The sequence below is a fragment of the Mytilus edulis genome, chromosome 9 (genome assembly GCF_963676685.1).
Source record: "Mytilus edulis chromosome 9, xbMytEdul2.2, whole genome shotgun sequence".
Taxonomy (NCBI): Eukaryota; Metazoa; Mollusca; class Bivalvia; order Mytilida; family Mytilidae; genus Mytilus; species Mytilus edulis.
Window position 1 is genome coordinate 49,579,270 of NC_092352.1, and position 13,104 is coordinate 49,592,373.

The 13,104-nt window shown below is 30.9% G+C and overlaps 1 protein-coding gene across 1 annotated transcript; it reads left to right on the forward strand.

The window, feature by feature from the left end:
* Nucleotides 1–1,955: 1,955 nt before the first annotated feature.
* LOC139490007 (protein draper-like) lies at nucleotides 1,956–10,537 on the forward strand. The gene is made up of 5 exons (XM_071276860.1): nucleotides 1,956–2,001; nucleotides 2,477–2,626; nucleotides 6,742–6,894; nucleotides 8,204–8,320; nucleotides 9,183–10,537. Exons 1-5 carry the CDS (start codon nucleotides 1,956–1,958, stop codon nucleotides 9,263–9,265), a joined length of 549 nt encoding a protein of 182 aa, XP_071132961.1. The 3' UTR covers nucleotides 9,266–10,537.
* Nucleotides 10,538–13,104: the final 2,567 nt, after the last annotated feature.

Here is a 13,104-nt window from a genome sequence, read left to right on the forward strand (position 1 = left end):
ATGCCTCCGCATGTGCTCTAAGTAAGTATTTTGAATGGCGTGTTGTATCATCAAAATATTTTTATTTTTTTATATCTTTTTTAATAATCTAGTCTTGTTTTAATAACATTGAATTAATGATACCAATAAAAGGAGACAACCCAAATATTTAAAAAGGTTTAACTAGTAACAACAAGACCAATACTGGGTCTGGCCCTACGTTATGCAGGCAATTGATAGAGGGACGTATACTGAAGTATGCATAGTTTTTTCCAGTACAACAAACGATAAGAAAATAGGGAAATACCACCTACGAATACTAGTAAGGTGAAGACGAGAGCGTCAAAAGAGTGTGTACCTACTTCTGTGTGTGCATCATTCGTCATGCAATTCCACACTCATTTATAATTTTATAGTGTTTAACCCTCAACAATATGTCTGACTTATTGCAAGACAGGTATCTGTTATTTAGTGATTATCGTGAATTGCTGTATATCAAATTTAATTTAAGCTTAAAGAAAATTGAATCGTCAAAACAGCTAAAAGTGCCAGTCTTTGACATAGTTGATACCCAAACATACATAGCCACCTTATCAATGATATCTTTTTTTCCAGTAGTGTCTTTGTAATGGACAATGGACCCCCGTTATATCTAATTTTTTGTTTCTTTTTTAAATTCGATTAAATTAATATTCATTAATATTGTTGCTCTTATTTGTACGATATTACATTTACCGTAGTTTGTATATGATGCCTCTCTTTTCCTATTTTCCCAAAGTAAGACCCATTGACTAATATTGCTTCAAATTGTAATGATCTTACGTGAGATTCTGAAACTGATTACTTGCCATCTTTCACCTCTTACTTTTTTGGGGGGTGGGGGGTAGGGGGGGTGAAAACTGTTTCATTGACGTATGTTAAACATCTTCTTTTGATTCATGGTTATAAAGTAATTATGAAATTTCTAAATTTACGTATAACTTTGTTAGAAAAATACCCCAACTGATATGTCAATTTTACATTTTACAAATACAAAATTAGAAATTTCACTAATGTTTCTTTTGATGTTTATGATTCCTCGACTGATTTAGAATAATTATCATTTTTTAATTCCATAGACATTAAATTATTTAAATCATATCAGCGCAAATTGTGCTTGCCTAATCGTCTAAAAATTTGTGACCCTGATTGAAGTAAGATTGTACAAGGTTCATTGGCTGACTCAAATTGCACAATTTTCTACTGTTCATAAATGATTTGCTTGTGTTCTGTTGTGGCTTGTTTTCATTATATTTCATGTGTCCTACCCTTTTATACCTCATTAATTACAGTTTTTGTCGAAAGTAATTCAAGAATACACACTTTTTGATTTAGTTTAGATATTGCGTAAACAATATCTACGCTAATTAAAAACGTGTGTATTGGTGAATTTTTTTCAACACCCTTTATTGTCACTTGTATCTATATATGGGATCAATATACTTTTCTGTTCCACAAACTGATTATAAGGCTAACATATACACGCACTATAAATAAATGTGTGTGCATTTGGATAAGAAATTGCAGAACATTTCTATCATTTCAAAACAGTTGGTCGATAAGAATGAATGAGTTTATACTCAGCTGCAAAAAAAATCCACGAATATTTTACAAATGACAAAAACAGTTTTAAAGAAATTTCTTTGCAAATTTCAGTCAAAATAAATTTATCAGTCATTACTAAATAAAAACTGTTTATATATTATACCAACACAAATGTAGTTTAACTTAAAAAAAAACCACATCATAGATAAAAGGATTACAATTTTGTATTTGCGTCAGATGCGTCAGATGCGCATTCCGTCTCCAAAAGACTCATCAGTGACGATCGAAAAAAAAACAAGTAAAATAAAATGAAGAACGAAGGTGAAAAGCATGAAGATATAAAAACCTAAGTAGTAAAAAAATTAGGTTTTGTAAACAGTTAATTTATAATTATGACCATATCAATGATAATTCATGTCACCACAGAAGTGCTGAATAGTAAGCTAGTGATACCACAGGGGAATAAAAACTCCCATAGCATTGGAAGAAAAAAGACAGAAACCAAAAAATAAAATCAAAAATTTTATCATAACTCTTTTCAAGAAAAAATACGATTATATCAAGGATTAATCATTGACGCAAACCTGATGTAAATGAAACATAACAAACGAAATTAATACATGAGATATGTTGAATGATGATCCCATCAAAGATAAATATTTTAACTACCAATATGCAGATTGTTTATGCTCGTTTGATATAACCTTATAATTCTAAAAACAACTTACTGTATATGACAGACAAGGAATAGAACATCCATGAGTTTATTGTTCACTGTTTGTGTTCTTTTGATTTTTTTCCCTAAACAAAAAAAAACATGTTTGAATAATTTAGTTACTCTATCACAATTCTTAGTTAAAGATACAGCTATATATGCCTATATGTTTTAATACTATTGATTCATAAATTATAGTTGTTACTAACTTGGCTGGAACTTGCGACACCACGGATACTGCCGTAGAACAATGTTCTAAAGCTGAAACTGTATGTACAGCAGATGGTGGAGGGGGTAAATGTCTGTGTAAAGCCACCCATTATTCAGATGGAACCGACTGCCAAACCAGTAAGACTAGCAATATAGGTTTTTGATTTGTTACTAATTATAACTTTTTAAAACCATTCAATTGAAATAATCTGTAACCACCAACTAGTTGAAAATGCTAATGGGATTGTAATGTCATATTGCATGAATAGTATTTTGTCGCGTTCCTATGAGTGTCATTTTATTTCATCGGGAGTTATACATTTATGATATTGAATATAATTTCTGATGTCATTAATATCAAAGTCAGTTTTCCGTCAGTTTTTTATTTATTAACAAACATATAGTAGTTTGGCAAATGCCAATGATTTATATACAGTTAGGGCTTAAAAAAAGGGACAAAAGATATAAGAGGAACAGACAAACTCATAAATCGAAATTATACTAAAAACGCAATGGCTAAAAATGAAGAAGACACACAGACAAATAGTAATACAACAGAAACAACATAACAAACTAAAGACAGAGCAACACGAACCCAACCAAAATGGCGGTGATATCAGGTGCTCCGGAAGGGTTAGCAGATCCTGCTCCCCATGTTGCACCCGTCGTGTTGCTCATGTTATTACAAATCTGATAATCAGTATAATTCGGTAGGTTACATAATATTCCTGAAAAGGGAAGGGGTTTTATAGTTACGACGTAAGAACCATATTCAATACCATCTGTGAAACGGTTATTTCATAACGGTCAACCAACTCGTGATGGCGTCTGTAAAAATTATGAAGTGATGATTTCCCCATTTGGAACTTTTGGTTTGATAGCTTCCTTGTGAGCAGCAACCCTCTATCAAGGAAATCATGATAGTAAATTCAAGTGCCGGAATATCGTTTCAATTGGGAGATATTTACTCCGCATGCAGACGCTGCTTGAATGTTGCTACATAGAAACTGACAGTTCACAATTGGGAAGCCGAAATCATCTCGTTTGTCGTAAAGTTTTGTTTTTAACCGACCATCATTGTCAATTTCTAGATGTAGGTCAAGATATGAGGCGGACATAACTGTATCTGTTGTATCCTTTATCTCAAATTCGATGGGGTAGAAGCGTTCAACATAGTCACCATGTGAATTATTTAGTGAGAGAATATCGTCTATATAGCGGAAAGTAAAGTTAAAGGATACTGCTGACTTCTTATTTTTGATCCTTAGAAATTCCTGTATGAAGTCAGCCTCATCATAGTAAGGAATCAAGTCGGAAAAAGGAGGGGCAAAATTGGTTTCTATTGGAATGCCTACAGTGATAATGTCAGTTTCTGAGATTTTTTTTGTTTGAATCATTGTGATCCTTTACAAAGTAGGATTTATTCCCCCTAAGACAAGACACTTGTATCTATGTTGGTTATTCTTTTTTTATGAAACAATGCAATACCAACTCTTTCAATGTGTCTGTTAGTTTGGATTGAGGAATACTTTTGAAAATTGTAGAAAGCCAAATGTTTTAATATTACAGCAAGATGAAAGTCTTAGGTTGTATGTACTCTTAAAGATCTTTTGATTTTTTTAGTATCCACATCTGATATACGCCACCTCTAGAATAAACAGCTTCACAATAACTTTGAAGCTTGGATATGATCGTTGATCAAATAAATGTTAATAATTTAGAAAGCGGTTTCGTGGAGCACTTGGACGATCCAGCAATATACCGCTGTTTGTATTGACAATGTTAAGGTTACCGTTAATAACGTGGAAATCCGGATAATATGTAAATAGGTGCACAAGTGCAATCAAGAGGTTTAGAATTGAAGTCGTCAATATTGAGATCCTATAAAAACGTGTTTGTAATTGAAAATTTTAGTTACAATTGGTTTGGTATAGGTATAAGAAATAATTGGTACAGACTGATCCTTGAAATAAGGAGGTATTTCCGACTAAACTATTTTATGATAAAGGAAGTTGACGCAATCAAATTTTTGTTTGCAAATGAAAGTTTACGAAATATCTTTTCATCTTTCCCAATGCGAACTGGGTTGTTAAGTCTGTGTCTTGCAATATCCAAAATGATAGCTGTAAGTTTGTATTTCTTTGAACGAGGTTTTGTAACAGTGGTTTTCAAACAATACGACTTTGTTTGAAAACATTATTTAAAATCAATACTTTTAGGATTGGTTACTCTTTTAGGATTCTTTGAAAACATAGATCTTCAAATGTCCAGGAAGTTAAGATTTTTACTTTCATTATGAAGGGTATGAACGTTCCTGAAAATAATAAAGTTACTAAAAGTTGTCTATTTCTATACAAAATGCAAAAAAAAAAAAAAATCTTTCATTATTTTCTCACTTTTTGCCTGTCACCATAAAGTAGAAAAAATAAGGTTCAAAGATTCCTGCGTACAAACCCTGAATTGAACAGAATATAATTGAAATTCACCATTCATTAAAAAAAAACATAACAAATTGAACGAATACTTTGGTATTCAAGATTTGTCTGTACGACAATATATAAGCATTAAGCATTAAGCATAAGCAATATAGACGCGCGTTTCGTCTACAAAATACGAATCAGTGACGCTCGAATAACAAAAAAGGTAATTAGGCTAAAAAAGTACGATCTGAAGAGCATTGGGAAATAACAATACATACAAGTTTTGCCAAAATCAACTGATATCTAAATAAAACCTGAGTGGCCAAACAAATGTAAACGGTGATCAATCACCATTCCGGAACAACTAGAACACATTTTTTTTCAAAATCAAGTTGAAAAATATCATGATTGTTTAATAAAGATTTGTATTAAAATTGGTTAAAAAGCGATTTATATAGAAATATTAATGTAATGAGTCATCCCACTATTACTATAATGTCTAATATTTGTTTGGTGGAAATTATAGAAGCAGCAAGAACGAAAAAGTGCGGCTTTATCAAACCAAACTGTGTGTTCAAAAATGAAAGGAATTGGAATATTCTTTTAAAGTTATCGCACCATACTATACAGCATCATTTGTATTTATTTACACCCGTACTGAAAACGTTTCACAAAACCGCAGGATCGCTACATCCAGGCATATGCTTTTACTAAGAGTTTGAGGGTGTTCGTATATAGCTAGTGTTGCGTGCTAAGCGTAAACGAAAAAGATAGTTTATGGTAACCTAATATCTTCAGCTTTATCGCGATAAGTGTCTTCTGTTAGGCAGCCTTCAACAAACCTAGGTAGATAAGAATAAAATGGTTTAGATCAGATATAGAAAACAATACATACAACATAAGAAGTATTATTTCGTGGTTTAGTTTTTTCATCTTTCACGATCGAATTTCTGATCAACAAAATTATTCTCTAAAAAAATTAACCTAATAAAGGAAAAACTTACTGTACTCTTTAAGGAATCAACATAGGGATATGTGTCACATTAAGTGTTGTCATAAAAAGTACTGCTTTTTATTGACCTAAGTGCACACTTATAATGCTATATAGGGAATTGAACCTGTGGACGACAACTAGTTCTTATCGACCGATTATAATACAACGGCTTTTTTCAGATTTTGCAGCTTAATTGTATTAAATTGCTTTCACGATTCGATCGTAATGCTTAACAATCTTTAATCTATTCTTTGGCGATAATGATTTTCGCTTTACAGAATGACAACAGGTATTTACCAGTTATGACTCACTATACAACTTTGATACTGATAAAGATGTTTGATATTCGTCAAAGTGAGAGTACCCCAAAACAATATACATTTTTGTTTGATTTTACCTCTTTTGAATAAAATGAAATCTTACATTGAGGTTAACAGAACTGGGATAACAAACGATCAGTTTGATCTTCAATAAATGATTTATGATGCAGATTTTGGAGTCAAATGAAGCCCTTAATGATTTTCCTTTCTTTGTGTAATGTATGACGTTTCTCATTAACATTAATTTTGTGTGATTTGAATGTATATTGATCACTGATTTAATGATGATGAAACCTATTAGTAATCAATATTTATGCACAAGATATTTTGATAAATAGACTAGTAAACAGAAAATCAGTTGTTCCATGAGTTTATGTGCTAATGCTTGTGTGTACTTTTGATTTATTTTCCCAAAATATGTGTTTATTTGTAATTATTTGATTACTTTATTATAATTGCATAATTTTAAATACAATTGCACAGACTCATAATTTTAAAAGATATATTTACCAATTACAGTTAAAACTTATAATCAGGCTTGTAGTAATACAGTCACTGACACAAAGCAATGTGGCGAAGCAAATCAGGAATGTCTTCTAGAAAGTGGCACCTCTAATTATAAATGTCAGTGTTCAGCCGCCTACTATGACAATGGAAGTGGTTGTACAGCTAGTAAGACTAAATATATAGACAACATTTTGCAATAACATGTGATTAATTGTGTGTCAATTTTAAAAGATTTATCAATACTTCTCGGTTTTACTCTACCAAGAGGTGCATACATGTACTGTTTAACCGAAATAATCTTTGAACACCGAATAGTTAAAATGATTATTGGATTCTTATGTCATATATATATAGCTCTGTATTGCTAATTTGTTTTTAAGCCTCGTTCTCAGTTTTTTTATTTTGTTTTGGTCGAACGTTATAATTTATACTTTTATATGGTAATACTGTGTAATCTTAGTCTGCAGAAGTTAAACTGCGTTCTTATAGATATTTGCATAATTTATGTTTTAGGCACTACAAACTCGGTTAATGTCTGTAATTGTGATTGCACTTTTTTTTTACTGATATGTTGTAAAAGGGAACATGAACACCTCATTGAATATCATAACATTTATATTTCGAGCTCCAATTTATTTGGTATCAGCATTCCCGACAAAGCGCTTCGGAGGCAATAAATCTACAACATGATATTTTCACATGATTTTAAACTACATGTTCAAAAAAATAAACGATCGCTGAACTGAATTTACCGAGGTCATTTTGTTTTTCATACCGCATGCCAAACTGTATAAAAAAAAAGTTCGACCAAAACAAAATAAAAAAACTGAGAACGAGGCTTAAAAACAAATTAGTAATATATAAAAAACTAAAGCATCGACGCATTATTTACCTGTGCGCTATAAATAAATCACTTTTATCAAACGGTAACGAAGACTTAACTGTGTGCAGAATACATTAAAAAAATGTTTACACTTCGAAATACATGTATTTGAAAACTCAACTGATCTTGATTGTTAAATTTAAAAATATTCTTATATTAAAAGTTTGCTTGTGATACTATATATGATCATTTTATAAGGATACATTAACGATATCTTAAAAGTAAATAGCACACACTTTGAGTGTGTGTTTGCACAAACCTCATATATCCCAGTCAATTTGAGATTCAATATACTACCAAAGCTGATATGTCTGCTTGATATCTTGATCTTTTCATCGATATTGGTTATTTGTTCCTCCTCGATTGTTTTAGTTTTTATTTCAAGAATTCGTAGAGTATGTCACATATCTTTGATATATATAATCACTGCTAACTTGTATTGTTCACAAATGTAGACTCAAGTGTTCATTTGACAGCTTGACGTACTTTATAGGCAGCAATCTAGTCTGATCAACTTATTTTATTTCTTTGTGTTTGATTACTGTCACATTGACATATACTCAATATTTTTTTGTTCATTTCTAATTACAGGAATTACTCCAGGTAACTCTTGTAGTGCAAATCAATGTGTAGAACATGCTACTTGTGACACCAACTGTATTTGTGAAGCAGGTTATACTGCATCACCCACCACCAATCCTACCATGTGTAAGTTTGAGTTCAATTGTAATTGACAGCATTAGATCTAAACTGGTCAATATATTCGTTACATTCAGAATTTTATTTTGATATTTATTTTATCTATAATTTATCAGAACAGCAAGAAAGCCAAATAAATGTTTCAAGAACAAGACTCTAAAAAAAAAATTTTCATCGCTAAAATACACGAAGACAATGACGTGAATACAGTCACAATTTTATAGTAACAAACACTTAACGATTGTTTCAATCGAGCGTCAAGGATGATTCTTATATAGAAAGTAAGAAATTAAAATCACAAAAATACGGAACTACGTGGAAAATTCAAAAAGGAAAGTCCCTTATCAAATGGCAAAATCAAAAGCTCAAACACATCAAACGACGACATGATTAGACGAAATTATGTTCTGTCGTACCATATTCCAACTTGAAGCCTGATATTTTCGAATCTTATTTAGTACCTGATTATGCTCTAATTTCTAGATGTCATATTTTTTTTACAAAATATGTTTACGAAATGATTTTTTTACTTTGGTAAAAATGGCAAAAAACACAATAACGAGTACCGGAGTTGTAAGACGTTGTGTGTATTTAACGTGTATTTCCGCTACAAAAAAAACCCCACTTATACACATTGTTTAAGTCTGACTTTACCGTATTGTCTTTTCAATCGTGTATTATTCTTTTTTAAGTTTTTAAGGACGAAATTTCAGACTTTATTCACATTATTTGTTTAGCCAATGAAACAAGCAACAAGCCAATAATATGACGTCCGATTTATCAGATACTTTATTTAAGTAATTTTAAATGAGTGAGAAAAAATATTGTACAGTTAGTTCTAATAAATGTTTTGTTTTAATACTTTTTTCAGGCAGTGGTGTTGTCAAGTTTGCATCTTTGTCATACATGTACGTGGTACCTATCCTTGTATCCATGATGTCTCTACTACGATGAATGTTAATCTAGATCGTTTTGAAGATTTTGCTTTTTGTGATATTTTTTTTTATAACATTTATATTGTAGGGGTACCTTATGTGATATACAATGTTGCTGGTTTTTTTTATTTGTACAGTAGCAAAATGTTGTTTTTTTCATACCTTTATTTGATAAAGTGATACAATAAATGTTATAATTACACCATAAAACCAATGATCACATAGCAAATTCGTGACCCGTAGTTGCAGGTTATAATATTAACTACTATTAAGTAATACTTCTGCAAATTTAGAAGAAGGCTGATATGGGACATATGTAATGGAACTATAGACACTCATACATAAAGAGCCAAAAATAAGTTTCAAACTGATGTCAATACATTATGTCAAACTATAAATTCCCGAATCTATACATATACTGCTGGAAAACGTCATGACAATATTAATATTTGATTAAACGGAGAACAACGGTATACAATGTATAGTTAAAAGTAAAAGGTATGTTTTCAATAGATTTAAATGCTATTCGCTTATCACAGTTGTGCTTAAATGATGAAGAAGTGGGTTACAATTTACGAATAAAGCTGCTTTACTGTCTGAGAGTAGAAAACGAGGGACCCGTTGTAGACACAAGTCGCAAAAATTTGAACGAACTAAATTCTGTTAAAGCGATATTTGAAATAAGTATGAAAAGTGTTCTGATTTACCTGGTGATATAAGAATAAAAAAATGTAATTAACCCAGATAATTTGTTGACGTTTTATTAATATTTGTGTGTTTTTTTTCATTAAGCAACAGACACAATGTGTCTGTTTTATTTACTTCTTATTAATAATACATAATTATGTACTATTCATGTCTATGTTAGCAGTGACCAAATGTGTCAGTTTATATTAATTGATTAAAGGATTTTAAAAAAAACAAGTTTATTAGACAGCTTTTTTGAATCATTAAAATTAGCTACAATATCGATTTGTTTTTTAAATTCAACACTTCATTTTAAAACTCTTTATTTACTATACATGTATTTTTAAAGAATTGAAAAAAATAAAATGTGTTTAGACATTAAAAGCGGGAAAAGCTTTCTTGTCAAAATGAAGTATTCAAATCGATTCCTAAGTACATGTATAAACACACAATGAAACATTTACTAAATAATATATTGTAAAACGTTTATTTTTAGACTTAAACTTTAATGATTCACTTAGCTAATTTGCATATGTTAGAATTATATTATACAATTATGTCTTTATATGTATTCATCAGTTGTGTAATAAATTGTTCCAAAACATACGCTTTATCACTCTTTTACAAATCTGATTTGATTCGTCCCATTGAAAATTATAAAAAACCGGAATACGAAGTACCTCATATAAATAAAACGCTAGTCATTGAAAGATTTGAAAAAAAGAAAATACATGTACCGTGACGATTTCAAAACCACATTCTGTGGCTAATTTATATCCCTATTCAATATACTCTGATTTTCCCAGACATCCAAGACGACGCCTATCATAGGTCCTACCTATTCTAGTTATTACTGATTTGGTCTTGACCTTAAGGATGTATTCTTCTGACATTTCAGTCTCGTTCAGTCTCATTGAAATCTCGTTCTGGAATTATTTCCAAAACATGTGATATAAGCGAAAAATACCAATGAATTTGATAATTATTATAATCAAACTTTACTCTGTGAAAGAATTGTGTATTTGCAATAAGCAGTTTGTGAGTAATGAAATGTTCAAATTTTATTACTAATCAAGTCAGTCTTTTTGAGAAAATTTTTGAGAAAAATGGGTGAGGGGTACAAAAAATGATTTTACCAGAAACATAAACATCCATTATAACTTTTTCTTTTCAAATTTCCTAGATATGTATTGTTTTCAATCACTTATAACAAGGAAGTTGAAAAAATATGCATGTTATTCTTTAAACAGAGAAAAATCACAAATTTCCAAAATTGACAACATGGTAAATTTGACACCAAAAAGAATCAAAATATGATAAAACTTTCTTATATTAACACCTACCTATAGTTTTTATTAGTTGAATTTATTCAGATTGGTCCCCTTCATCTTTATTGAGAGTATGATCAAAAGTTTAATTGTGGAACTGTGATTTTTTTCACAATAATAGCCCAAAAATGGGTAAAAATTGATGAAAAATGGAAACATTTATCCAAATTTGGTACTTTCAGAGGGCTGTAGCAAAAAAAGAAGCGCACTACCACATGATTTTTTCTTCACCAATTATTTTTTTACAGTCATATAAACCCAAAAATCAGGTTTAGAAAAAAGTTTTATTCTAGAAATTTTTGGCTCCTCAGAGGTGTACATCCTTAACATGCATGACATAGTTGCCACTATACGTTAAGCAAACAACAATAAATCATGTCGTAGGTATACTTACTTTAGTTTGTGAACCGTATAGATTATATATTATGATGACCAATCTCGAGGATCTATGGGACAAAAGGTGGCCATGCAAAAATGATATATATCGTTCCAAACTTTCGACCCGAAAATGAAACTGAAAACCTAAATATCAAGTTTGGTCGAAAGCGATAATCGTGGAAGCCATACAGATAGTTTTAAACGATTAAATCAATACCAGATAGGTTCCTCAAATGTTACCTTGTGCAACATATCACTTTCTTTTCAACGGTATTCAAATGTAGCAAATAAAGGCAACAGTAGTATACCGCTGTTCAAAACTCATAAATCCATGGACAAAAAACAAAATCGGGGTAACAAACTAAAACCGAGGCAAAAGTCTGCATTAATATACTAACGTATAAAGGATACTCTTATTTATTCTTGTTTAAACAACATTCGAGTATTCTAAAGAAATGATTTCAGTTTATACAACGCTTTGAAATTGACAGTCATGTATGCTCAATTGAAAACAAAAGAGTAGCCACCTTCAAATCATATTCAATAAATTCAGAAATTAACTTGGCTTTTGAAAAAAAAAATCTTAAATGATCCCTTTCATTTCGAAATCGATAAGAATTTTGAAATATTATGACTATTATTGGAGTACCTGTTTTGAATTGAAAGATAAAATCGAGAACAGAAAATGGGGACTAAATGACTTTATTCGTTCCTCCCACTTGTTCTGATTATTGTCCGAAGGATGTGCTTATTTCTAGTAAATAGCTATCATAGATACGACTTCGATCAAAAAAGGAAATAGTTGTTCCAATAAGGCGCATTGGGAATTTATATGGCACCATTACTGTACACATGTCATATAGATAGTCAAGTCAACACGACACGAGGATAGATGTTAAAGGAGGTAATGTCATCTTTGAAATTTGAATGTCTCAGTTTTAAAGTTTTATGTAACTTTGAAATTGACATATAAAGATCAACAGTTGCATTCATAAATTATTTCAGATGGGTACGATTAGATTGGCCATTTGAGTTCATATACATGTAAAAAGACCAGAATATGACTTCTAGCTAGAGTCAACAAAACAGCATACATCCTTTCTACCAAATTTTCCAATTAAAGTGAGGATTATAGATTGTTTCTTTATGAATGTTTCGTTTGTTTCACGTTTAAAATTAGAATTCGAAAACGGTGAATTTGAAATCGATCTGTGTTTGGTTGTATTGATCATTATGTATAACAAGTGTTATAACATTTGATTGACGCAGACTTAAGTTAGAGAACAGAAACCAATTTCCAACGTGCATTTGGACAAGTGAAAGTCTCAATTCCGCTGGGTTCTGAATTTGTGCTGGAGGCCATGGTTTTGTTCACCTTGCATCAGAACAGCAATAAATCAAGGACCCCGTTATTTGTCATTTCATGTTAACGCCTAACGTAACACACGTAATAATTTGTTATTAC